The sequence below is a fragment of the Uranotaenia lowii genome, chromosome 3 (genome assembly GCF_029784155.1).
Source record: "Uranotaenia lowii strain MFRU-FL chromosome 3, ASM2978415v1, whole genome shotgun sequence".
Taxonomy (NCBI): domain Eukaryota; kingdom Metazoa; phylum Arthropoda; class Insecta; order Diptera; family Culicidae; genus Uranotaenia; species Uranotaenia lowii.
Window position 1 is genome coordinate 337,735,636 of NC_073693.1, and position 27,591 is coordinate 337,763,226.

The following is a 27,591-nucleotide window of genomic DNA, read 5'->3' on the forward strand; positions in this document are numbered from 1 at the left end:
AAATACTTTTCGTATTGTAGATGAATATTGTCTGAGAAACATATTTGAGTTACGATACGAGGTTTCTTAAACTATAAGATTCGCAAAAATCGATTGAGAAACAAGAGAGATATAGCGGTTTTAAGCGAGGAGTGTCAAATTGACACTAATCAGACCACTGAGTATTTTTCCTGGGCTTTCAGGGTGCGCCCATAAATAAATATTGACGCAAAATTAAAGATTTCAAGTATTCATTGAGGGGGGGAAGCAAACTCACCGGCTACTAAAAATTTTGCAATAAAAATTGAGTTTATTTCCAATCGTGAGCTAATGCGAAGTTCGGCTAAAAAGTAGTAGTTTACAGCCCCAAGGTAAGAACGAAGAGTAGGTATCTCGTTCATCTTTGTCTTTTTTTACAGGATGGTCATTTCTGGTCTTTCTCCTTAATCTTCTTTCTCCTTTATCCTCTTGCTCCTTATCCTTTTTCTCCTTCGCCAACTTCAGACTGGTACGGAAGACCCCGACCCGTGTCCTGGTTAAATAACGCTTTCAAAGTAACTCACGCCCGTCACAACATCCACTCCTGCAGAATTTCTAACCACCAAGGCATGGCCGATTGGGAAACTACCAAGCTAGAATCCCGTCACGACCAACCCGAACGGTATCTCCGCTTCTTTTTACTGCAGGAATGATCGTAGCTGAGTACGTGAGACCTTTTACAGGGTCCGGCAATTGAACTACTACATTACTTCAACAGTAGATATTTCGTTGCACACGAAACAGTATTGAACGACCCCTCGTCACTTTGTTTACATTAAGTCTTAGCTATCATGGGATGTAAGTGTTACTTTTGTAATGAGGTGTTATCCCGAAAAATGGATCTCGAACAGAAACGTAGCGCTGTGGTTGCCTTGTTCCTAGCTGGCAAACGGCAGAAGGACATAGTTCGTGAGCTGTCTGATATAAGTGAGTGCAGAAGTTTTGTATACCGTACAGTTTAAAGATACCTGGAGACCGCAAGTGCCAAAAAACGGTATGGTAGGGGACGCCGACCTACTGTGGTGACACTACCTGCCATGGCGAAGATCGTCAAGAAGCACCTTAAGAGAAATCCTCGTCACAGTGCCACTAAATTGGCAGAGGATCTCAAAATATCGGATCGAAGTCTCCGTCGGATTCTGAAAGATTAACTTCAGACCAAGCCCTACCAGATCCAAAAGGTTCAAGACCTTACGGTGAAGCAGAAACAAGAACGGGTAAAAAGAGCGAAGGCGCTGCTGAAGAGGGCCGCGGAAAGAAGGTTGAAGAATATCGTCGTTCGCAGCAGTTCGTGAATAAGCAGAACGACAGAGTTTGGTTGCCAGACAGAACACGAAGCCATACCGACTTGCTGACGGCCACTCGGCGACAGAAACCAGCATCGGTGATGGTTTGTGCCGGTATTACCCGCGATGGCCGGACTCCGCTGGTCGTTGTCCCTGAACGAGTGAAGATCAACCAAAATACATATCGGGAACTAGTTCTACAGCATGTCGTCGAACCGTGGGCACGTCGACATTTTGGTTCCAGGGATTAGGTTTTCCAACAAGACTCGGTGCCGGCTCACAAAGCGGAGCATTTCGAGCTCCGAGTGGCCGGCGAGTTCGCCAGACCTGTACCCTATGGACTTCGCTGTTTGGAGTATGTTGGGGGCCGAAGTCTGCTCTGAGAAACATGAAAGTGTGGAGGTCCTGAAGCGACATTTCATGGCAGCCTGGGAAATACCACGAGAACACCTGCGGGCCTCATACGATGCGTTCATCGACCGTCTGCGGCGAGGGCGAACAAGTCGAACTTTACCTGTGAATTTTGAAAAAGTAATTCGTTTTGAATTTGAAATAAAAAGTTGTTGTAGTAGTTGACCTCTCCATACTTCCGATTTACCCAGTCTGAAAGTTGCGGGATTAGCCTATGCGTCTATCTTGCGTTGTTCGATGCGTCCCATTGCTCCTGCCACTTGAGTATTGACGCTGCTCATTGAATTTTACGCACTCCTCTAACAGCTCTTGCTTTGTAACACTCCGTATCATCCGCCAGAGTTATGTCGATGCCCGCGATGACAAAAGCTGTATCTGCTGATATGGTCCACTATGCACAGGAAACTCGCATCGGCCGATGTGTGCTCCGTAATTTGGATCTGTTACGCTCTACCTCTATGGCGGAGCTCCAGGTCGCTCCTCCGTATCGTAGTTTTGTTGCTACTCCTTGGACCATGGCAGTTCGGCATAATCCAGACCAATGAATCTATGACTTTCGATGCACTTTCACAACAGTATTTGACATGCGCACCAAAACTTAAGCATTGTCGACCATAACTTCAAGGTATTTCAGCTGCTGCTTCGAAGTTATCGTGTGTCCTCCAACAGTAATCTCCATGTGCGGCACCACTCTTTTAATGGTCACGAGCTGAACTTCGGTTTTATGGTGAACTATCTGAAGCTTAACTCCCTCCATCCAAATACCAACCCTTTCTACGGACACCGTTGAAAGGTCTTCTACCTCCTGGATTGTTTCGCCGGGAATCACGAGCTCGATATCGTCAGCAAATTCGACTATCTGCACGCCTCCTCCTGGTAGTTTCAACGTTAACATCTCATTATACATGGCATTCCAAAGCACAGGTCCTAGTATGGAACCCTGTTGAACACCCGCTATTAGGGCAGTAGATTATAACCCGGGCGTAACCGTAGGGCAGCAGATCATAACAACGTACATCTCCGTCTAAGATCTGTCCGAGGTACTTCACTTGGCGCATATCGAAATTAAACTTTAAGATGCGCACAGTGAATCCAAATTCCTTCCAGCTTGCCCAAAATATGGTCCACGTTGCGGTTGTGCTCCTCCATGGTTCGTCCACTTGCAATCAGATCGTCGAGATAACCGCAGCAGAGTTCCAAGTTGGCAATTGCGGTGTCGATTATTTTTGGAACGCACCGGGAGCTGTGGCTGAAGAACTTGCATCCGGACATTTTAGCGAAGATTGGGTTTGAGAACGCCGTTTAAACCCGTCGAAAAGTCAGCACGGATTTTGTATGTCGGTTTCCACACTCCCACTATTGGTGCACCCAGTCCGAAGGGTCGACCGCTTGGATGATGCCCAGACTTTCGAGCCGATGAAGTTGACTGCAGCCTGCATGCTGTACGAAACCGGACGCTTAGGACGCAAGACTGGTTTCCGGTTGCCCTTAAGCGTCAGTTGAGCCTTAACTCACAGGTCCGTACTCTCGAACCTTTGGGAATTTCGTTTGCCAAAAGTACTTGGATTGTTGCGATGTCGTGTTTACTTAGTTGCAGTAAGCACTTATTGGTACGTCCCACAAGCCTAGAAGGTCTAACCAATCTGAGCCTAAAATATTCAGATTAAGATCAGCAGAAGCAACAGGACACAAACCTGATTTTGTCACGCCGCCGAATTGTGCCTCGGCCCAGAACTCCAGAGCGAGATCGAGTGGATATTCGAAAGCCGTTCTCGCGTCGCACGGTACTTGAACCAGCGGTTGTCCGAGTTACCGCCAGTTTGTGTCCGAAATAATAGTAGGTAGTATCGGACGCCGAATCTATCTGCAACCGGACTGGACAGTTGTTGATCAGAACTTCCGCGTACTTTCTCCGCTGGTTCACACTTTTCACACTGAAACAACTTTGCATGTTTTGTTCTTCGATTGAAACTTCTTCTTCCCGGAGGTCTTCTTGAGGAAACACTCCTTGTGCCCCTTCTTCCGGCAATCACGGCACTGATGCTCTTGGTAAGGGCAATCACGATTGAAATGCATTCCCCCGCAGGACCAGCAGGGAGTTTTCGGTTGGTTGTTTGCAGACTTAGATTAGTGTTTTTTGTAGTTTAGTTAGGAAAAACTATGATGTTGAACTGCGTTCACTGATGTTGATAAACGTTGTTTTTCAATTCAACTGTTGTCCTGTTTGAGGTTTTTTTTTAATTTTGCACTCTTCAACCACTTTTTGCAGGGTAATATCTACGGTGTAGGTGATCTTGTTGATCAAGCGCATACGGAATCGGAATCTCTATGCGACTTTATTCCGCTGACAAAGATCAAGTATTTGAATTGTTCGTTGGTCATTTCGCAGATCTTCGCATCCACGTATGCTTTGTTTACCTTGCAGGAGCTGGAAACAAAGTCTTCGCCGTCTTCCTTGATGGTCTGCAGACATTGCAGACCAAAAATGGATGTGAGTATTTCGATAGCTTCGCCTAACTTCAGATCTCTCGAAAGCTGCGGTAAGTTGAAGCTCGTGAATCGATCATGTGCGGCCGGGTTCAATTTTCGAATGAGTAGTCTGACCTTCGCTGAATCGTCCAACCTCCCGACGTCCTCGTCGAAAAGGACCTCGTACTTTGAAAACCAGGCGTCGAAGGTGTTACCGTGTTAGAGAGCGAGTCAAGAGCTATTTCGTCTCTGTTCAACTCCGAAATTGCTCGATGCGTCGCTGATACCTGGTCGGAGAGTTTTGCCATGAGCTACTGCCGTTGAGACAGGATCTAAAGCAACAGACTGGAACTCGTCTGTTCCCCGGTGATTGGCTGATGCTGGAAGGAGTCGGACAGAGTGTCTAAGCTCCAAACCACTATCTGTCCAAAATGGGTTCCCGACGAGATTTGTGGCAATTCGCGAAAGCGTTAAAACGAACTCCGTCGCCATTTTGTTGTGATACGTAACGCTCGCGTCGTACACTACAATACTTAAAAACTTTATTACCTCACGTGGATATAAAAAATAGCATGTTGAGACTTAGGCGTACAGTTAAAAAAGAGTACTACGCATTTCCTTCTTATCATCACTTCAGTGTGGGCTTCTGACAGTCCGTCAGACGATGAGCCCTACTGATGATGATGATAGAGTAGTAGGGTGGGCCTCCTCCCAACACTAGGTAAGTTAAGTAAGGTCTTATTTTCATCTTTAAGAATTGCCAAGACCCTGTAGAATGATCCCATCATCAGGAGATATTTCAGTTAAATATATACGAATCTACGAGTGGAATTACAAATTAGGACATGATCTTCTGCGTAGTGGATATCGTGGATTTGTTGCAAGCGTGTGTCGTAATTTTACAATTATTCTGAAATGAATATCAAGGAAACTCTTTAATTGTTGGCATCAGTGAAAACTGCTGAACCAAACAAGACCAATTTCTTCTCCATTTGATGCCTTCTTCTTGGAGAATGGAGGGACCGTCAACTTGGAGGGACCGTCAACTTGGAGGAACCGTCATCTTGAAGGAACCGTCATCTTGGAGGAACCGATGCTTCCACTTCGAGATTAGTCAAACGAATGAATCCAACTACGCTGGGTACGCTCTTTTTATAGCGTCAAATACCCGAGCGTCAGAGAAATGGGCGGAGCCAAATCGATGGGTTTTTACTCTCTGGATTAAAATTGATAAAGAGAACATTTTTCGTTCAGAACTTTTTCTGTTTTGTATGCCTATGGATGCTCAATTCTATTTCATTTCTTTATCTTCTAATTTTCCATCTATATCCTCTACAGCGTGGTAGTAGTAATCCATCGACATCTATATTACTTGAGTAGTGTTGTTCTCTACGAGTGAAGTGTATGTACCAGGAGATGCCATGAGCTCCTTCCCAGTTGATATAGTAGGGAAATGCATAGGTATTCTCACGAAGAGAGGCAAGTGTCGTTTCCGACAAAGTTCTTCAACATGGGGTAGGAAAATTTGCCGTTGTCGTTTTAAAGGGGCTTGTGATGGGTGAGAATCTAGGATAAGCATCTCCCAATCAAATCACTTCACTTGAAATAATCATGATTCTAGGTCAAGAATGAGTGTAAACTGATCAGGATTCGTTGATAAGTGGGTAAGAGCAACGTCAGAGGCTCCAGGTGTACTTCATGGCGCACATGATACATCGGTATACCATGAGTCGACTAGAGAACCAGAATCAAAACTGGGGTAACGTGATCGTTCAACATGGTTAAACGTCATTCCAAAAATAGCCTCTTTTATATTGGTCACCACCCATGTAAGGGTAATGATTGATCCTGACCAATTCTGATCTTTCATAAAACATTTTGGGCCATTCCAAAAGTCTCGTGCTGCTCAACCAATGGAAATCCGGATCACTACCTATTCAGCTGCCCTAATTATGGAGATGGCCTGTTTGGAAAATCCTGATGGAAAGACGAATTGCACCTGATCTTCAAATAATATTAAAAACAAAAAAAAATGGAATGTGTATAAAAGTATCGCCGATTTCTTTATAGAATGTGACATAGATATGTGAAAACAATTATTTTTAAATAGTCAACACTTGGCCGGCTATGTATTAGAGGTTAAGCCAATTGTAGAATTAATAATAGAAAAAAAGTATCGTGCTGCTTTTGGCATTCTTTGGGCATCATCTCCCCAATACAGTTCTTAAGGTTATTGATTATTTTTTAAATTTCACTTATTCTATACTAAGCAAACGAAATCCTTGCTTATTTAATAAAACTGGTCGACTACATGTTACAAATTCTTCTGGTTTTTAATATAAATTCCAAAAAAAGTTTCAACTTTAACAAACGAGAGTGCCTAAGCTATTCCTCTCGGTGTGATAAAGTTCCGAACTCCTATCTGCCCATCTGCCGCAGCACCCACCAGGTGCACAGGACGATCAACGTCAACATCCCGAGAGTCACCAGACTGAGCAACATCGACTTGAGCCATCCGGCTTTCATCAGCTCCCGGTCGGCACAGACACCATCGATTTCCACCTCCTCGTACCAGCAGCTGGCCTTGTCCATGCTGGAGACATGGGTGATGTTGTGATGTTTGAGCTGATCGATCACCCGCCTTAGGTCGTCGTGCACGAAATCGTTTGCCCCGATCAGGAGGGTATTCAATTTCGGCATTGCTGATAGAAGTTTTGGAATGTCTAGACTCGAGAGCCTGTTTCTCTCTAGGTTTAGCCTTTCCAGGATGGGGAACGATAGTTCGTTGTAGTTGATCTTGGTTATGACGTTAGCGTAGATTGAGATGTAGACCAGAGAGGGTGGAAAATCTACACTTTGAAAAGTAGCAATGGCGTTGAAGTTCAGGTAAAGCACTTGAAGTTTGATCAACGGCTTGAAAGGGTGTCCTTCAAGCGAAATAATTCTGTTCGAAATGAGGTTCAGATGAACTAGGTTGACCAGACTAGACACGTTTGTTATGTTGGAAATGTAATTGCTGGCCAAATCTAGATATTGGAGGACCGGCGTTTCGGAGCCTTCTTCCAAGGAAAACCATTTGATGTCGTTATTGGCAAAACCTCCATGGTGTAGTTGTCGTGGGATTTCGATTGACTGCATATCGGAATTCATGATTTCCAACATCGGAGGGCTGCCCAACTCCTTGTACAGTTGCCCGTCCAAATGTTCGATGACCGATTGTATTCCTTTGTTCCAACCATCGTTTCCGATCCGAATGTAGGAATAGTTTTGAGGAAAGACGTACCGCACCGAAGCATTACGTTTGTAGAAAACGTCATGGATGAGGCAGAACTGATCGTAACCAGTTTGAAAACATTTGTGGGTAATGTTTGTTGCGTCGCCATAATTTATCATCATCAAGGCAAAAAAGATTGTTGTTATCCTGTAATCGACAAGTGTGAGAACTTTTGAGAAATAGGTTTTTCCAAAAAATAATCTTACCAATAACCGGCCTTCATCTTCCTGTTTCTAGCAAAACGCTCGTAAATTTAGACTAAACTCAACCGAGCCGCGCACTATGTGTGATCTACGATGTACGGCCGCCTGGCTGGCTGGATGCTGTTCTCTCTCAATAGTGATAAGAGCCTTCCCCAGGCAAGTTTTAGAAAATAGGGTGGGCGTACCCAACTTCGGATCGGCTCAACTGTAACAATTAAAAACATCACGCCGCTCACGGCTGTGATTGTTGATAAACATCTGATGAAACTGCGTTTCCTGAAATTTCCTTTAGGTGTAGTGACACGGCTTAAATCTCTCTGAGAAAAAAGGAACTAAATACAAACAATTGATCAGAAACGCATCTCGAACTGCGTTCAAAGACTGATTTGTTTGTGTTTTTTTTTCCTTCAAACAAACGTTTTACGCCCAACATTTCTCCCTTCAGCCGTCAGTCAGGGCTAGAAGGATGCAGATAAGTGACGCGTGGTTCTGTTCCATGAAATTATCACAGAGTTTTTTCTTCTAATTTTAACCGCGCCGGAGCCGATCGATCGAGTGAACCGATTAACATTGGCATTAGCATGACGGATCTGATACAGTTTAAGTTTAGGTAGACAGTAAATAATCTAACACACACAGAACGGACAATTAATTTCAACTACCAAGTTAGTTAGTTAGTTGAACCGACTCGGATGTCGGTTCTTGGTTTGGCTCTGAGTAGTTGTTGATTCGGAGGCATTCGCATACTGGTTTTGTGAAGTTGGTCCTAGCTACACATTATCTTGTTAATGCGGTGTAATTTGTTAATAACTACCAGCATCGGGGGAGGGTGTGTGTAGGCGTACAAAATGAAAACAAACAGTAATTTATACTAACACTAAACTTGAGCATGGTGACCGCTGCTGAGTGCTGACCACCCTGACTGTGGAATTATTGAAGCAGAAACTTACTCTCAGATGCGTATGAAGAAAGCATCAACGTAATGAAGGGGCGATTTATGATACACAAATATCACAGTTTGTAGCCAAGTCAGTAGATGAAAAGAATGCACAAAAATACACATAATGGGGCTTATTCTGCGAGTCAAGTGACGTGACGCGCGAAGTTTCACTTCTTCGTTCTGACCCAAGAAAATGTGTTTGGAAAGAATTGTAATCTTGGCTAAGCAACGAAGACGGATCGCAGCTCAACCAGCCTAAAAAATTCACCCTGGAATGGTTATTGGAGTCAGGATAAAGATGTGGAACGTCACAAGTCACGCAACGTGACTCGCAGAATAAGCCTCAACAACAGACTTTAAACCTCATCCATCCCATAGATTTTTTCCCTTTACAGTCCCCGGAGTGTCAATTTCCTGAATAAAACCAATATATTGATCTCTCTTGTTTCTCAACCAATTTTGAAAAAGTTTATAGTTTTGTGAACCTCGTATTGCATAAATGTGTTTGTTACAAATATGTTTGTCACGCAATATTCAGCTACAACACCTCAGTGTTCCGTCATTCAAAGTCTAAAAAAAATCCAAAAAAACATGCTTCGGAAAAAAGAAAAAAGCTGAAATTAGAAGCTATTTATGGAAATAAAATTTAAGATCATGACCACAAAAAATGTGGAAAAGTAATGTAAAAACCGTACTTTTCAATCAATGAACCTCGACAGGAATAAACTGTGAAGTGTTCATTTTAAATTTAGAATTTCGACATTGCATATAAATATCAAGTTTCACTACTCACGAATACATAGTTCCCTTTAACTGTTGCCTGTATCTAGCGAGTGCTACGTCGATTTTTTTTAAATTTTTATTCTATTTTCATAGTACTCCGTCACGATATAACTTGACGAGCATAATTCTTCAAGCGGGCTCGGTCGGTCTTGAATCCTCAGGCCAGCATATACTTCGTCTTGGACGTATTGATCATTAATCCAATCCTTTCTGCTTCGCGTTTCAGTTTGCGGTAGATTTCCTCCACCGCCGCAAACGATCTGCCGACTATATCGATGTCGTCGGCAAAGCAGATAAGTTGACTGGATCTGTTGAAAATCGTGCCCTGCATTTCGCCTACCGCTCGTCGAAAAACACCTTCTAGCGCCACCTTGAACATCATACAGGATAGACCATCACCTTTTCGAAGCGATTCAAATGAACTCAACAGTTCACCCGAAATCCGCACACAGCACTGCGTTCCATCCATCGTCGCATTGATCAGTCTGGTCAGCTTCCCGGAAAAGCCATTCTCGTCCATGATTTTCCATAGCTCGTCTCGGTCGATCGTGTCGTATGTGGCTTACATGGTGCGTACCGACTAGGTTTTCATGGCATTTTCGGAGAATTTGTCGTATTTAGTCTGTCTGTCTGTCGGAGTCTGTCGGAGTAGGATTCGGGACAGCACTTTGTAGGCGTCATTTAGGACAGTGATCGCTCGCTAGTTCTTACAGTCCAATTTGTCGCCCTTCTCGTTGATTACCCCCTTCTTCCACTCCTTCGGTAGCTGTTCTGTGTCCCAGATTCGGACCATCAATCGGTGTAGGCCATCGGCCATTTTTTCCGGGCCCATTTTGATTAGTTCAGCAGCGATGCCATCCTTTTCAGCTGGCTTGTTGCTATTCAGCTGGCGACTTCATTCATCGTTGGGAGTGGCTATGCAGGCGATGTACGTTCCCCCACCGTCTTGGTCTCCTGCATGTGCGCCGTTCAGGTGTTCATCGAAGTGCTGCTTCCACCTTTTGATCACCTCATGATTGTGCGTCAGGATGTATCCGTGCTTATCCCGGCACATTGCTGCTTGCATGGTCACTCTGGACTTGAAGAACGCCTTCAACAGCGTCTGTTGGACTGCAATTGCGTCGTCGCTCATCCAAATCAGGGTCACGGTGTATCTGTATAGGCTTGTGGAAAGTTACTTCAACAATCGCCAACTGCAGTATGTGACCGGTGAGGATTTACGAACACAAGAGTTTTCGGTGGGTGTTCCAGGGGTCAATACTCGGTCCGGTCCTGAGGAACATCATATACGACGAGCTCCTACCAACGAACTTCCCAACGAACTCGTAGGATTTGCGGATGATGTAGTCCACTTGGCGAGAAGCACCTCAACAGCGGAGATTTAGCTACCTACCACAGTAGCTATTCAGGCATTGGAAACCTCGATGTACACCAAGTGACGATGTCCAACTGGCAGCAGCTATGGGGCAGCTCAGCGAGAGGAAGGTAGACCCATCGTTTGATCCCGCACATCGGGAGCTGAATAGGAAGAAGACACGGTGAAGTGAATTTCCATATAATGCAATTCCTGACTCGTCATGGATGCTTCATGAAGTACCATTACCGGTTTGAACATGCGGCTTCGTCATATTGCCCAGATTGTACTGACGTAGAGGAAACACTCGAACATGTGGTGTTTGCCTGTCCGAGGTTTGCGGCGGTACGTACCATCATACTTGCCACCTGCGGGCTCGGCACGACAGCAGACAACGTGGGGCAGAGAATGTGTACGGACTCCAACACTTGCCATGCGGTCAGCGATGGGTTCACCCGGATCATGACTGCCCTGCAGAGGAGCTGCAGTCAACGGCAGTCCGCGAACGCTGTAGGATGACTCCATCGACGGGAAGCATCTGAATAGTGTGCGTCCGATCCCTTGATCGAAGGTCATCATTTTCTGCGTAGCGGAGGTCTTGGGTGCTCCGAGTAGTGCCGCTTCCTAAGGGGGAAACTCCGGGGAAAAGACTATGCCTTCCTCGTAGCAGACTTCACAGGAAGAAAGTTAACCACTGTCGGGGGATACTCACGGGTAAAGAGGCTCTAGATGCCGGGCGTGCCTCTCGAGTAGGTGTAGGATGTCATCACTGTCGGGAAGCATCCCAGTCGTTGCGTTCAAAGTCCCGAACGTGTGCCGTGACAGTGGCGAGTCTAGGATCTGGCAGAAAAAGCCGCGGGCCGAAAATCCTATGGTTGCCAGACAAAGGGATAAAGAAGACCAGACAACGGTCGGAGTAGACTGACCCCATCGACCCCGCTGTCGAGTAGTGTGCGTCCGACCCCACGGTTTGAAGCTACAAAGATAGGGCGACATCTTATGCGTAGCGGATGCCGTGGATGCACCGTGTTCTTGCGTAGGATGGTCCACCAATCGTTGGGAAAGGGTTATTCCACTATTGGGGAATACCCACGGGTAGAGTGGCTCTCGATGCCGGGTGAGCCATTCGAGTATGAGTAGGGTGACGTCTTCGTCGGGAATCATCCGAGTCGCTATGTTAAGTCCCGCGCGTGTGCTGTGACAGGCGCGAGTCTAAGATAAGCTGCTCTCGACGAGCAAGGTGGCAAACCTCGAATCCTGGAGATAACAGGTCGGACTTCAAGTCGTTAGAGGAGAGGTCAGGCCTCGAATCTTCAGGAGGAGAGGTTTGTGTGGTCAACCCCGAGTCTTTATGAAAAGGGGTCGGGTCTCGAGTCGTAAGAAAAGAGATCAGGACCTTAATCAACAAGAGGAGGGGTATAAGTGAGTCCTCCTCGAGTCATTACGAGGAGAGGTCAGATCTCGAGTTGCTACACGGAAAATAAAAAAAAGGTAAAATTTACCTTTTTGCGAGGTGAATTTTTTCCACCCCTCTTTCGAGGTAAATTTTACCTTTTTTTCATTCACCTAGCAAAAAGGTAAATTTTACCTTTTTTCAATTCACCTAGCAAAAAGGTAGATTTTACCATTTTCTCATTCACCTAGCAAAATAGTAAATAATACCGTTTTCCCATTCACTGATTTAAAAGGTAAATGCTTGTTTGTTTGATTGGTTTCTTCAATAATAATTGATTTAAAAAAAACACAATTCATGAAAAAATTGGCATTTATTTGAAATAAATAGGGACTGTTACCTTATATTTATTTTTGAGATATATCACCGTGTTCTTTAAAAATTGTTGAGGCAAGTCCTTTGTTCGCCAAGCTTGTCAGGTCCGGCTTGTCCGGAATAATATCTGAAGGCTGACGGGAATACAACACGAAGCTCTGTGGGCCGATCTGAAACAAAAGCAAAGTATTATGAAGAGAACCAGCACAAATAAATGAAATCTAAGAAAACACTTACCATTTTGTTCCGATTTTCACATATTGTGCACGAAGCTGAACTTGTTCCTAAACGGCAAAACAGCTTAACCTCAATAAACGGATTCGTCAAATATTTACTTTTTTTCGAGATGATTTGTACCGTTTTGTTTAGATCAATCCAGGTCAACTTCACCTCGCTACGAGGTAAGTTTTACCTTATTTGGATTTACCTTTCTTTCTAGGTGGATTATACTTTTTGATTCAGCTCAATTCAGGTTCACTACGAGGTGAAATTTACCTTTTTTGGATTCACATTTTTTCTCGGTGAATTGTACCTTTTTTTCATTCTTCGTTTCAGGTATATTTTACCTCGCTGTGAGGTGAGTTTCACCTCGAATAGGTAGAAGTTACCTTTTTGGCTTTTGCGAGCATTCACCTTTGCTGTCTCGGTAAATTTTACCTTTTTATTATTTTCCGTGTAGAGGAGAGATCGGGCCTTAAATCGTGTAGAGGAGAGGTCAACCTCGAGTCTTTCGAGGAGAGATCAGGCCTCGAGTCGCGAAAAGGAGAGGTTTGTGTGGGAATCTCGAGTCATTGCGAGGAGTAGCAAACTGGGGGGACGCGTTGGCTCGCCGTGCCTCGGAACACAATTCGTAAACCGCGATTTTCCACCTGGGTGATCAACTATTAAAAAACATTGCGGCTTGTAGCACGAAGCTTTTGCGGGATGCGTTTAGTTTCTGATAGTACCTTCGTGTTTCTTGGGAACGATGCAGCTGCTCCGGCTCCTCTTCCTCAAGGCGACGCTTTTTCTTCTGAAAAATTCGGACTCGCTGCCTCTTCCGCTGTCAGTGATTTTCCACGTTTCGACGGGTGCTTCTTTGCGTTACTGCCGCTCGCGCCTCTTTCTCTTCGTCCATCACTCTCCTACACTACTCGTCGAACCAGTCGTTCCTTCGAGATTGTTTCACATGCCCGACGACGTTCTCCGCAACGTTGTTGATGGCTGTCTTGAGGGTATTCCAAAAAGTTCACGTGAGACGGGCGTTGGTTTCCTATGTTGTTCACTACGGAGAGTTTTGGACGCATTTTCACTCACCAGATAGTGGTCTGACTCGATGTTGGCGCCTCGATAGGATCTGACGTTGATTAGGTCCGAGAAGTGCCGGCTGTCTATCAAAACGTGGTCGATATGTGAATGCGTTTGGTAAGGTGATCTCCAGAGGTATTTGTGTGGGAGGCGGTGCTGGAAAATGCTACTACGTACGGCCATTCGTTTCGAGGCGGTGAAATCTATTAGTCTGAGGCCGTTTTCGTTGGTCATCTGGTGTGCGCTGAACCTTCCAATTATCGGTTTGAATTTCCCCTCCTGGACAACCCGAGCGTTAAAATCCCCGATGACGATCCTGATATCATGTTTTGGGCAGCGGTCGTATTCCAGCTGCGCGTAGAATTCGTCTTTGTCATCAACGGTTTTTCTGAGGAGAGAGCTGTGCACGTTGATGATGCAGATGTTGAAGAACCGGCCCTTGATCCTCAACCGACACATATGTCTTCCCTCGAGCATGTGGGTACTACCCATGAAATTTAGAGATCGGCAGTTCCATGTTCCAAGTTTCCAATCGCAAATCGTTCATTGTTCATTGTTTGTAGTTTTTGCAGTCACGGGCCCGCAAGGCCCGCAGCTAACCCCACTATCTCGCAAGATGACCGTCGTTATGTTGCTGTTTTGGGTCCCGAACACCACGATCTTCCATCCACAGTAAGCGGTGGGGTGTCGAAGGTGTAGCTAGATGTTGTACAGTAGCGGCCTTAAGATACTACCTCGAAGCACACCAGCACCTATGTTGAATTGCACTGAACTCACACCTTTGTATGAAGAAAAAGCTCTGTTTGAAAGAATGTGTATGAATTTACGCTATACTGAAAAACCGTTTGTACTGGCATTGGTATATATTACGGATTCTTTCGGATTTCGGATCTAAATTCGAAAAAAAAACTTATCAGATTTTTCTGCACAGGGCAATCGATTCTCGGACGATGGTAATCGCTCACTGAAGCAATTTTGGCACCTGATCGTTGTATCCACTCGAGTCCGAGGGTTGTTCGGTGTTGATATTTGTTGGTACGGTGATAGTTGTGCCGCGGATAACTGTTCATCGTCTCAGCAGTGGCGACCAGTTTTACTATTCTCGGAGACATGGCCGTAGGAATGGGGGGGGGGGGGGGTTTGGGGGTTAAACCCCCCCATGAGGGTCCAAAATAGCAAGTGAAGTATTATACTCTACACTCAAAATTTTAAATTCACAATCAAATAATAGCGCTATGTTATTCAAGAGTTACAATCTAGACTAAAACCTAATGCCAAAACTTCAAAAACCCATCCCAAGTTAAAAATTCAGCTACAGTTTCTCAAAATTTTCTCATTTCTTCATAAAATAAAGTTGCCAAAATTTTATCATCACGTATCCGGGCCAGAAAATCCGGACTGTTTTGTTTAAAAACATTGCAAAATCCGGCTATTGGATTTCAAAATTGTCGACCAAAATCCGAGCAATATCCGGAAATTTTTTTTGTCAAAACCTAGGAATTACTCATCAAAAATCAAGAAAAAAAACTTTTAAAAAACCTTTCATGAATCTTTTTTAAACTTGCTCCAAAAGTTTTGGACGCATAAATAGAAAATATTTAAAACACATTTTTTTTTTAAATTTGATTTAAGAATGCGAATGAGAATAAATTCGGGCTTTTCCAATGAAATCCGGGCACCGTATTATTTATCCAGGCAAACCTGATTAAACAGGGCAATCTGCAACTTTATTATAGAAATTTAGATCTAAATATTAAATTTTGAATTAAACCCAATTTGAAGGTTCTGATTCCATATTCCCATCACCAAAATTGTATTTTTTTTGTATTTCTGATTCTGTATCAAGTTTAGGATTCTTGATTTTCAGTTCGAATAATCATAAGAAATAAGGAATGAAAAGCTGTTTTGAAATCCTGTTTCAAATTCGGTTTTGCATTTTATATCAAACTAGAACCATGTTTTTCGAAAATCGTTTGCATTTTCAATAGTTTTCCAAATATGAAAAAAGAAGAATTTTGTTTTATACTCAAATTAAAAGTTTTAAAACTATTTTCTAACAAAAAATTTAAACATTTATAGCTCTAAAGTGGCGATCCACAATAGAAAACTTAGATCCAAATTGATCATTTGAAATTCAAATTCTTATTTAAATTCACAAAAAAGATTAAAAATAAATAATTGAAATAATGAATTAAGATTAAACCAGCACTACTGAATTGAAATAAAATATTCATGAATAAGTGCTCTAAAACTCGGCTCATAAAATTCTGATCTGGAATTAAGATTCGGAAAACTTTTTTTTTGTACATTTCAGAAATCGTATACAAATTCGGAAACATATTCAAAGCTCAATTTTTGAAATCAGGCTCAGAATTCAGTTTTAAAATTCAGAAAAAGATTGAGCTTATGAAAGAGTTTTTTAATCATCAAAAAATCACAAATATAAAGTTTTTTTTTTATTTTGAACACCGCAATTGCTAATAATCCTTATCCTTCCTTTTTTAACGAATGATCACCGAGAAATATCAATCGAAAAAGATCATCAATATAAAGTAGAGTTTGAGTTTATTTTCTGAGTTTTGTTTTATGCAAAATATCCTAAATAATATTTTAACAAAATTAACCACACGATTTCCATTATGGATTTGATTCTTCATGAAAAATATTTGCTGATCTTCACTTAAAATATCTATACAAAATCCTATATTGTCTCGGTGTGTTGTTTAACATTATTAATATTGCAGTTTTCTTAAAAGCCAAATTAAAATTATAATTTTAGTTCAAGTTTACATCAAGCAAATTGGATCCGAATTTTTTTATATCTTATAGTCTCTTGAGAATATTTTATTTATTTTCATCAAAGGTTAGAACGTGCAAAAAAGTTTGGAAGATTGGGCTTGTTGATTTGAGTAAAGAATAAGTTTTTTTTTGAAGAAATTGAAAGCTTCCCTAAAAGAACCAGACCCTTAAACTAGTTCCAAAAATTTAACCATCGTTGAAAGCAACTTGCATATTTTGTTTCAATGGGTTTCATTATAAAAATTTAGCTCACCTTTTAGGCTAAGGTCCATTTTTCTAAAGTTACGATTTAATACGAAAACTATTAATGAGTACTTAAAAATTAATAATCATATAGATACAAACAAAATTTGTTTCAATTTTTTTTGTATTCGTGAATTGTTGGGAAAAAATCAAAGGTAAAAATCAGTCACCAAACCCCCCCCCCCCCCATTAGTCAGTTCTTCCTACGGCCCTGCTCGGAGAGAGATCGGAAGACATTTCTTGAATTTCTCGAATCCTTCTGCGATGGTCATGTTAAAGGTATGTAGATTTGCCGAAAACGGAGTGAACCTTGGATCTGAAGAGTCTAGTCAAATACTCCATCGCCAAGATGTTGTAATGCTTGTCATTATTTGAGCCTTCTTTCGCTGCAACGGACTGCCTGAAATCAGCGTTTGTGCCGATCCGCTTTCCATCGCGCTCATTATAGGTTTCGGAGAACCTTCTCCGGGAAAAACCTTCTTCGGGGAAACCTTCTTCGGGGAACCTTCTTCGGGGAAAACTGTTTCTGAGAAAAACTTCTTCGAGGAATCCTTCTTCGGGGAAACCTTCTTCGGGGAAACATTCTTCGGAAAAACTATGCTCAGTTTCGAGGTCTTCGACCAGGATGTTGCCGGTCTTTCTCATAGAACTATTACCAGCGGGAACATCGAAATTAACGTTAACGTCATGATAATTGGCTTAACAGCCGAATGTTCAACGTAAGGCCAAATATAAGAAAATATTACTAAAAGTTTTTGAGGGCAGATACTTGTTTAAAAACTAAACTGCGTTTATCAAACCAACCCAATTGTTACATCTTTTACCTTCGGCCTCGTAACCACATGCTCAAACTCCCATTTATACACTTAAAAAAGAGATGTATACGCGATACTCTAAGACAAATTTCTCGCGGAAAAATTGGAAACTATAGTTTTTCGATTCATTTATGTTTAAAACACTTTGAGAAGACTCTTTCAGCTGTTAATTTGTTTAAAAAACCACATTAATTAATTTTCCACTGTTAAAAGGAGTTAAAAATGTCTCCGTGGATCTGGTTGACTCAGTAGACTACATATCTTGAAACTATATAGCGTTCTTGAACATTTTTAGGACATCGCGTTTCGTTTGTTATTTTAGCAAATTTCAATATGATCTGAAACAAATTCTGTAAAGCACTCTTCTCTTCTCGACCAATGTAGGATACGGTGAGCATTACTTCAGAAGGAAACTCGAGCCTGCGACTGGACGAATCGTTAGACGGCTCGGTAGCGTCTTTGAACACAACACCTGGTGCAAACAACAGGTTGATTACTCTGAATCTTATTTTGACTTAGGAAACAATTTTTCTGACAAAAGTTATTATTTTTCCCACTGAATCATAAAAATTCAATTCGTCCAGTGCCTTATCCCCGTCACCGTCGGCAACTTCCCTGTCCAATGGAACCATCCGACCGACCCGACGAGCTCCGTTACCACCATCAGCAACAGGTCAATCGACGCCCACCTCGACCACCAGTACGCCAACCAGCGGTAGACGAATGGCCCCTCAACCTCCCGGAAGCGCTTCGTCCAACACTGGAGAAGGCTCACCGACGGCCGCCGACGACAGCCGGAATAATAACAGCGCTAGCCATGTGATACTGAACGATACTGGCGGCGGGGATACCCCTGAGACTGGAAGTAGCCGGGAGGTACTGCAGCTGCACACGTAGTCCACATCACTTAGTTTTTTTCTGTCTCAGTCGCGCATTAATCCCTACTAGATTGACATTTGTTTCCTCCTAACTTCCCGGCGTAATTCTTTGTAAAATTAGGGGCGTTCCTCTATAGAACAGAATCTGGTTGAGGGATTGCTTAATGGCTTAGTTCACAACTTTCTGTACTAACCCCTGATTAGTCGGGTGAATTTGGAATGCTTGTGTTTAAACTAGTTATTGGATGGGACGTTTATGTATCGTTTCAGATTTCGGACGCCAATCAATCTCCGTCCGCCCCGTTGAGCGGTACAAACTCTCCCGGTCCAACGGCGCCGAGTTCCGAGGGACTTCCACCGGGCTGGGCCGTCCAGAGCACCTCCAATGGACGGCTGTTCTTCATAGATCACATCAACAAAATTACCTCATGGGTTGATCCTCGGACGGGCGTTGCTAGCCCGATCCCTAATTCTGGCTCGAACAACAATGGCGGCTCGACGCAGGGATCTGGCGGTAGCGGAGGACCAGGTGGACGAGGTGCTGCCGGAACTGGCGGCGGTGGTGCTCGGGGACACGACGACGAGCTCGGTCCTCTGCCGGAAGGTTGGGAGGAGAGGGTTCACAGCGATGGAAGAACGTTCTTCATTGATCACAACACCCGAACAACGCAATGGGACGATCCGCGGTTGACGAATCCAAAGATTGCCGGGCAGGCTGTACCTTATTCCAGAGATTATAAGCAAAAGTACGAGTATCTTAAGAGTCAGCTGAAGAAACCGGTGAGTGATTTATGTTTGAAAATGGTGTGCAACAATTATACTTATTCGTTGAAAATTTTGGTTTTAGGCTAACGTCCCGAACAAGATCGACATCAAGGTGCGGCGAGCTTCGATCCTGGAGGACTCGTACCGCATCATCAACTCGGTATCGAAGGTAGATCTGCTCAAAACGAAACTCTGGGTCGAATTTGAGGGAGAGGCTGGTCTCGATTACGGTGGCCTAGCTCGGGAATGGTTCTACCTGCTGTCCAAGGAAATGTTCAACCCGTACTACGGTCTGTTCGAGTACTCGGCCATGGATAATTACACGCTGCAGATCAATCCCAATAGTGGACTGTGCAACGAGGAGCATTTGAATTATTTCAAGTAAGTTGATATTGAAGATGTTGTTAAACAATGATTTACAACTTTCGAAAACCATCCACAGATTCATAGGTCGGATAGCTGGAATGGCCGTCTATCACGGTAAACTGTTGGATGCCTTCTTTATTCGTCCTTTCTACAAGATGATGCTGCAGAAACAGATCGACTTGAAAGATATGGAGGCCGTCGATACCGAGTATCACAACTCGCTGCTGTATATAAAGGAAAACGACCCCTCGGACCTGATGCTTACGTTCAGCGTCGACGAGGAGAGCTTTGGGACCACTAGTCACCGGGATTTGAAACCGGACGGAGCCTCTATTGAGGTCACAAATGAAAACAAGGACGAGTACATTCGGTTGGTTATCGAGTGGCGATTCGCGGCCCGCGTCAAAAGTCAGATGCAGGCCTTCCTAGACGGATTCGGCTCGCTTGTTCCGCTGCATTTGTTGAAGATATTCGACGAGAATGAGCTGGAGCTGCTGATGTGCGGCATCCAGAGCATCGATGTGAACGACTGGAAGCGGAACACACTCTACAAGGGAGATTACTACGCCAACCACGTGGTGGTTCAATGGTTCTGGCGAGCGGTGCTTTCCTTTAGCAACGAGATGCGGTCAAGGTTGCTTCAATTCGTGACCGGTACCTCCCGGGTACCGATGAACGGCTTCAAGGAACTTTACGGCTCCAACGGACCGCAGATGTTCACGATCGAAAAGTGGGGAACACCTCAAAATTATCCTAGGGCACATACTTGGTGTGTATTTAACTTCTTTCTCCAAAACAGTTGCGTTTATTTAATTTCGTTCATCCTTTTTCCAGCTTCAATCGATTGGATCTTCCGCCGTACGAAAGTTACTCGCAGCTCAAGGACAAACTGCTGAAGGCAATCGAGGGTAGTCAAGGATTCGCCGGGGTGGATTGAAATTTGCGGCACAAATCGATAGATGATACTGGTCAACATTCCCCAAGCATGCACCTCTACATTTAAAGGAACTTGAAAGTAGTCTTGGAAAGCAGGTGGTTTTCTCAAAGAAAACCCTTTAGTCATTCTAAAAAAGAAGAAACAAAAGAAAAAACATACACAAAACCAACCAAAAAAACGAGGAACAAATTTGAGCCATAATTATTCGAGTCCCCCGATGAGACAAGATTTTAGAATCGGAATGCACGTGATGATGACGGAAAAATGGTTGTAGTTTGTTGACGGCAGTCGGAAGCTCTAGCAGAACAAATGCAACGAAACGCAGCAGTAGCAGCAGTGCCTTGTTGAGAGAATGTGATTGCGAGAGTACTCGTACCGATAATTATGAACTACCACTTAGCATGTACCTATCTACTTAGTTCTTAGAGCCTATCTTACAGAAATTGAAAATCACTACAAAAATCAGATTATTCTTGATTATTGATCAATCGTTCCACAGAATCCTGCTTTTTAATTAGTCAACCAGCTAGGAATCGGTAAAACGTTACAACATTGGAAAACAGACAAACCCACAAATAAAATTATATTTTATTTTTATCTGAACCATTTTTGGTTGCTCCTTACACCTTAAGTTAGAATTTGAGATGAAATTAGGAAAAAAAACAGTGGCTGGTAATGCACAAGATGATGGATTAGGGGAAATAAGCAGTTCTGTAGAAACTAGCAAGTAGATACCCAGCACCAAGTGATGCGTAATTTACCTTTATGTATTATACAGTTATGATATATCAATCAATAAACAAGAAAATATTTAAACATTTTAAAACGGATGTCCGGACGATGTTTTTTCCGATGACAGGGCATTTGCTGCAAGCTTGTGACAAGATTAATGTAACTTAATGTAACTCCTCACAACATCATAATTTGACGTTTGAGTTGAAGATTTGGATTTTTTTTCGTAGAGATCTTTCGTGGGGCTTCCAGATGTTTCGGAGACCCTCAAAAGCAAATCTTTTATCTCCTCTACTAACTTGTTTAAACCAATTTTTCAGTTACGTGTATCCTATTCGGGTCGCTGCTTTGGCTTTCCTAGTACTTGCCTGCTCGACTCTGACTTTCTGATTCTGTGAACCAACCGTTTTTTGCATGTAAACCCATACTTTCTTCAGTTCCTCGACTACCTTAGGTCGGCACAAAACACACGACGTATTACAGGACACGACACTTAACGTTCTTACTTAACAGAAAAAGGGTTTAAAATTACCTTTTTGTTGACCGGTTTCGGGCTCGATGTTGCCCATCTACAGGACGATGTCCGACTGATTACTTGAAGACAATTAACGTAACCAATTTCCTACTCTGCTGATGTAATCGTCGAAAGGGTGTAGCATCATGCGAACTTTTGGTTGATCAGGTTGAAAAGTGGAGATATAATCGGCGGGTCATCTTCGTTTATCAACGGTTTCTCGGCCGTGCTGATGAACATAGACTCCCAAGCGTTAAGGTGTCCAGGTTTGCGTACGCGTTTTTTAAATTTGACCTTTTCCCAGTCAATTGAATGGTCAAATTCTGTTGTGTGGGCGGCCACGCTCGATTCGTTGATCCTTTTGTTTTCAACGGCATTCTTATGCTCTTTGAGCCGCACTTTGAATTTACGGCGGGTTTGGCCGATGTAAATCGATGGACAACTCTTACATGGAATTTCGTAAATTCCAGATCTTTCCTCTTCTGGAATCCTATCTTTGAGTGAAACTAGCCGATCCTTCAAAGTATTCCCACTTTTGTACGCAGTTTTTAATCCATGTTGTAGAAGAATCTTACTTATACCATTAGTTAGTTTCGGATGAAATGGTAGACTAACTCTGTAAGATTCTTCTTTTTCCGGTTTGAAGGTAGTTGTATCACTTCTATGCTTTTTTCGAGCGTGTTTGCGAAGGATTTTTCGAACAAAATCATAGTCATATCCGTTCACGATCCCGGCTTCGTATATTTTCTGCTTTTCCTCTTCAAACTCGGGCTTCTCCATCGGAATATGATAGAACCGGTGTGCCAGAGTGGAAGGCGGCTTGTTTTTGAGCCCCAAAATGATTCGAGTCGACCGTGATGTATCTATCAGTTGAGGTTGGTTTATGGTAAATTCCAAATTTCAAAGTATTATCCTCTTTTCTTTGAATCAGCAAATCAAGAAAAGGGAGTTTTCCCTCAACTTCTTTTTCAACCGTAAATTTGATCAAGCTATGCTGATTATTGAGGAGCTCGAGTGTCTGTGGAAGATAGCGTTCTTTTACGGAAGCAAAAATATCATCTACGTAGCGCCACCAAACACGAGGGAAGAGTTTTTCTTTCTTCTCCAGATCCGTTTCAAAATCTTCCATGAATACTTTGGCCAGAAGGGGGGAGAGTTTGCTACCCATACTGAGGTCAAAGGTCTGTTTATAAAACTTACCCCGAAACATGAAATAGTTTTGTTTCATGCAAACTTCAGCGACGGCGATGTATGCTTCGATCTGATGGGGGGTACTCGGCGGCGTTCCGTAAAAGAACGCTATCTTCCACAGACACTCGAGGTCCTCAATAATCAGCATAGCTTCGATCAAGTGTTTTGTGTCTAGTAAAAGTTCTTACGTGAGCACATATAATTTAAAATGAGTGTACCTTAGGTCGTTTGAGAAGGTGCCGCTTTATAATCGTCTAGTACTTCTCGATGGGCGGAGCTCCGGAGTGTTCAACATTTTCGGCACGAAATTGACCTTATTGTTCGCATAGAACTTCAGCACGTCCTTGGAGTAGTGGCATGAGACCAAATCCGGCCAGAAGATTGTTGGGACGTTGTGGGCCTTCAGGAGAGGAAGCAACCGCTTCTGGAGGCACTCTTCATGCACATCTTCATCGTGTCCTGGGTCACGAAAGGTGTACTCCGCTTCCCACACGTGCAGATGGCTTGCCAAACAAGGAATTTATTCGAAAATTTGGACATCTTCTGAGTGCGGACATGCTCCGGAACGCTGAACTTATCTTTGGCCGTGAGAAACAGGTTGCCGGGGATCTGTTTGAAGTCGGCCTTCACATATGTTTCGTCATCCATGATGCAGCATTCAACTTTCGTCAGCATGTTGAGGTACAACTTCCTGGCACGGGTTTCGGCGGACTTTTTTTGCTTCTCGTCGCGATTAGGGGCCTATTGTACCTTGAACGTTCGAAGCCTAGCCATAGGTTTGGCCTTCTGGACTAATCTTCGGCTTAGGTGCATCCCGAACGGAAGCGTTCGGATTTCGGTTGAAGGCCCCAACTACGCGGTTGTGATTTTTGGTGTTGTACGGAATACTTTTTCCTTCACTTCTGGGCTTCCGATCGCTCCTCGAATCGCTTAATCACTCGCGACACCGTGGAATTCGCGATTCCCAACGTTTCAGCGATGGAACGATGCGAGAGATCCTTGTTCTCGTGATGAATGAGCAAGATTTTATCACGCACTAGATGTTCTTTCGACTTTATTTCCGCGAGTTTTCTTCTTCTTCTTCTTCTTCTTCGTTTTAGTTTTTTTGGCCAGAGAATGAAACTCTATAACACCACTTTTCACTTCATTCGATTTAGCGTACGCGGTTCATAGATATGTGTACAGTGTTGCCAATTTGAAATTTTAGATTTTGAATTTCGCTTTTTCTAGAAAGCTCAGAATTTCTTTCATTCGATTTTCGTCGAAATCTCGAATCAACTCGAGAAGGCTGCTGAATTTGTCCCAATCATAATAATTCCGTAGATGATTGTACTTTATGCAGTTTAGAATAGCATGTTCACTAGTGAAAGGTACTTCACAAAGATCACAGATTGATGTGTCTCGTACTCGCATTATTCCTAACCAATATGGTGAGAAATCGTGGCCACTTAAAAGACGATTCATTATTCGAACCTGAATATTATTCAGATTGGTATTCCAATACCAAGGCTTTTCATTATACGAAGATTGAAAACGATAGAACTTCGTTCCCTTATTTGTTATGGTTGCATATTCCTGGTACCATTCATTAATTGAATGAAACCATTCTTTTTTCGCTATGAGTGTCTTGTCACTCAGACGCAATTTGTTTATCATAACGCATGGACTCGATAATCCTTGCTTGGCTAATTGATCCGCTTTCTCGTTCCCGACTATTTGGATGTGTGCTGGTATCCATTGAATAGTCGTTCTTTTCAACTCAGCTAGCGTTAGTATCTGGTATGTCAACTCATCGAATTCATTTAATTCAAGGTGGCTTTTCAATATCATACATGATGCTTGTGAGTCTGTGAGAATCAGGTTTCTGGTTGTGGCTTCTAAATCTATATTTTCTAGTGCTGTTTTTATCGCAATCAGTTCAGCTGTAGTGATTGAGACTTCATTAGCCAATTGTATACTAATTTCTTTGTTGTTGTATAATTCAAAAACTCCTATTCCACACTTATCTTTGCTTTTTGAAGCATCCGTGAAAATTAAATTGTAGCAAGGGTATTGTGTGTTGAGCATGTTCGTAACTTCTTTTCTCATTACATCTGCTGACTGTTGCTTTTTTCTAATCTGTGTTTCTTTGATTTGTTCTTGGACTGTGACGGTGATTGGTTTATCATTAATTCTTCGCTGTATGTATATTTGTTGAAATTCATTTGCATTCTTAAGAAATACTTGTTCAAGGAAACTGTATTGTCTTTCCAAATTTCCTGTTCTACTTTCTAACGATTGTAGTTGTTGCGCTATTAAATCGTTTCGATAAATATGCTGTGTAATACGTTTTTTTGCAAGATAGATTCTCTTAAGGTGTAGTGGGCCTTCACCTGAGATGGCTGCCAAAGTATTTATAGGTGTCGACTTTGAACAACCAGTCGCGATTCTGAGGCATTGTCTGTTTGTCACTTCTAGTTTGTTGATGTAAGTCTTATTTATTCCTCCGTAAATTGTCGAGCCATAATTTAGAAAGTTTCCATATAGAGCTTTATGGTATAGCATCATTACTCACGGAGTAGCTCCACTTTTGATGCTTCCTATGATTTTAAGCATTTTTTGCCTTTCGTGTACTTTTTCAATAATTGTTTTTACGTGTGTGCCATATTTTAGGTTTTGGTCTAATATTATTCCCAGGTACTTATAATTCCTGACTGTTTCCAGTAATTCACCACTTATCTCAAGGTTTAGTGCTTTATCACTGTTTTTAAAAATCATTGCTTTAGTTTTTGAGCAATTGATAATTAGTCCTAGATTTGATGCTTTACTGACAAAAACATTTATTAGTTGTTGCATTTTTTCAATTGCTCGATTCTCATTTTTAAGTCTCACCAACTTGAAGAAGTCATCGGCGAATTGAAGGGTTAGTTCATTGGGGTCTAAGTTTGTTTCATGGAGGCTTGAGGTGTATATATTGAAAAGAGTTGGAGAGAGAACATCTCCTTGCGGTAATCCACTAGAAACTACGTGTTCCACTCGTCCTTCTTCCGTGTTGATAATAGTTTTTCTATTTATAAGAAAATTGTATATCCACGTAACAGTGTCTGGACTGAAGTTATTTTCTTTCATTATATCTCGTAGTTTATACACATTGATAGAATTGAAAGCATTTTTAAAATCGAAAAATACTCCAATTACTGTCATCCCTTTTCTTTTGCTTTCCATAATGAAGTTTGTGGCATATGTAACGCAGTGTTCTGTTGACATATTTTTTCGAAAACCGAAGGATGTTTCTGGGAGAATTTTAGATGTTTGTAATTTTTTGTTGATATCTTCTAGTACTACTGTGTTCAGAGTTTTAGTAATGGTAGAAATCAGAGCGATAGGCCTATAAGATGCTACTTCTTCTGCTGGTTTTTCTGGTTTCACTATAGGAATAATTTTTATTTCTTTCAAGTGTTCTTGAAGACATCCCTTTCTCCACATTTCATTCATACAATCTACGATTTTTGCTGTAGTTTTCCAATCCAAATGTCTCAGCATATCATAGGTTAGGTAATCAGTTCCTGGAGACGATCTTGCTGGTTTTTTTCCTATTATAGATGTCCATTTAGTTGTGTTAATAATGGCGGATCTGGTTCCTTCAGCGGGAGGAATATTGTTTTCTGTTCTACTATCTCCAAAGTTTAAAACCAAGAAATTATTAGCTAGCTGTTTGTTTTGTAGGATACAGTTATTATTTGGGTTTTTAGTTGGTAAGGTTTTCAGATTTTTGACTAGTTTCCAATTGTGTCTCATGTTTTGAGGATCAATTGAAGCTGATAGTTCTTGGAGTTTTTCCCTGATGTGTGTTATTTTTGCCTTTTGAAATTTTGCTGAGGTTTTCTTCCACTCTATTAAGTTTGTATTGTTACAACATTCATGGTATCTTTTTAGTGCATTTTGTTTTTCTGAATAGAGTTTTGTTAGATCATCGCTCCAATAGTATTTGGCTGAATGATCGCTTGTTTTTTTATTATTTGTCAGTATCACTTTAGCTTTTCCTGCTAGTTCTTGAAGATCTTCAAACTCCCAGTGTTCTATTTTTGCAATTTCCTCTCCTATTGATTTTCTGTCATAATACGTTTTAAGTTTTTTTTTCCACTGAAGTTGGGCAGTTATTTTAACAAATAGATGACCACTTCCACCAAAGGATTTTTGTTGCGTTGACCATTTGATTGTGTTATATAAATTCGCAGAACAAAATGTTAGATCGATAGCACTAAAACGTTGATTATTAACACCAGGGATAAAAGTTTTTTCTCCATTATTAAGTAATAGTAGATTAGAATCAACTATAGCTTCATGTATAATTCTTCCTTTACCTTGAGTTGTTTCACAGCCCCATATTTCGTGGTGGCTGTTGAAATCCCCTCCTATAATCACTTTATTATAATTGTTTAATTCTTGTAATAAAGTTTCCATAGCGGTTTTCAATTCATCTATGTGAATACGAGGATTAACATACACAACAACTAGCACAATATCCAACTTGGTCATCTTAATACCTAATGTTTCAAATTTTTCAGTAGTCGTCAGA

General features: G+C 42.2%; 2 protein-coding genes across 4 annotated transcripts in view; one reads left to right on the forward strand and one right to left on the reverse strand.

The window, feature by feature from the left end:
- Window positions 1-21,061, forward strand: part of LOC129758348 (E3 ubiquitin-protein ligase Nedd-4) — a 55,754-nt gene extending 34,693 nt beyond the window's left edge. For 2 of the 3 annotated variants that reach the window (XM_055755852.1, XM_055755853.1), the window contains exons 5-10: window positions 18,035-18,138; window positions 18,235-18,526; window positions 18,799-19,308; window positions 19,376-19,674; window positions 19,736-20,428; window positions 20,494-21,061. In XM_055755852.1, the coding sequence (XP_055611827.1) occupies window positions 18,035-18,138; window positions 18,235-18,526; window positions 18,799-19,308; window positions 19,376-19,674; window positions 19,736-20,428; window positions 20,494-20,596 (2,001 nt within the window). In that variant the 3' untranslated portion in view covers window positions 20,597-21,061. The remainder of the gene's footprint in view (window positions 1-18,034; window positions 18,139-18,234; window positions 18,527-18,798; window positions 19,309-19,375; window positions 19,675-19,735; window positions 20,429-20,493) is intronic. The other variant, XM_055755854.1, reaches the window with a different exon arrangement.
- Window positions 6,077-8,151, reverse strand: LOC129758351 (uncharacterized). Its single transcript, XM_055755856.1, has 2 exons — window positions 7,665-8,151; window positions 6,077-7,605 (listed from the first exon to the last, which is right to left on the reverse strand). The coding sequence occupies exons 1-2, from the start codon at window positions 7,679-7,681 to the stop codon at window positions 6,603-6,605; spliced, it is 1,020 nt and encodes a 339-aa protein (XP_055611831.1). The 5' UTR covers window positions 7,682-8,151; the 3' UTR covers window positions 6,077-6,602.
- Window positions 21,062-27,591: the final 6,530 nt, after the last annotated feature.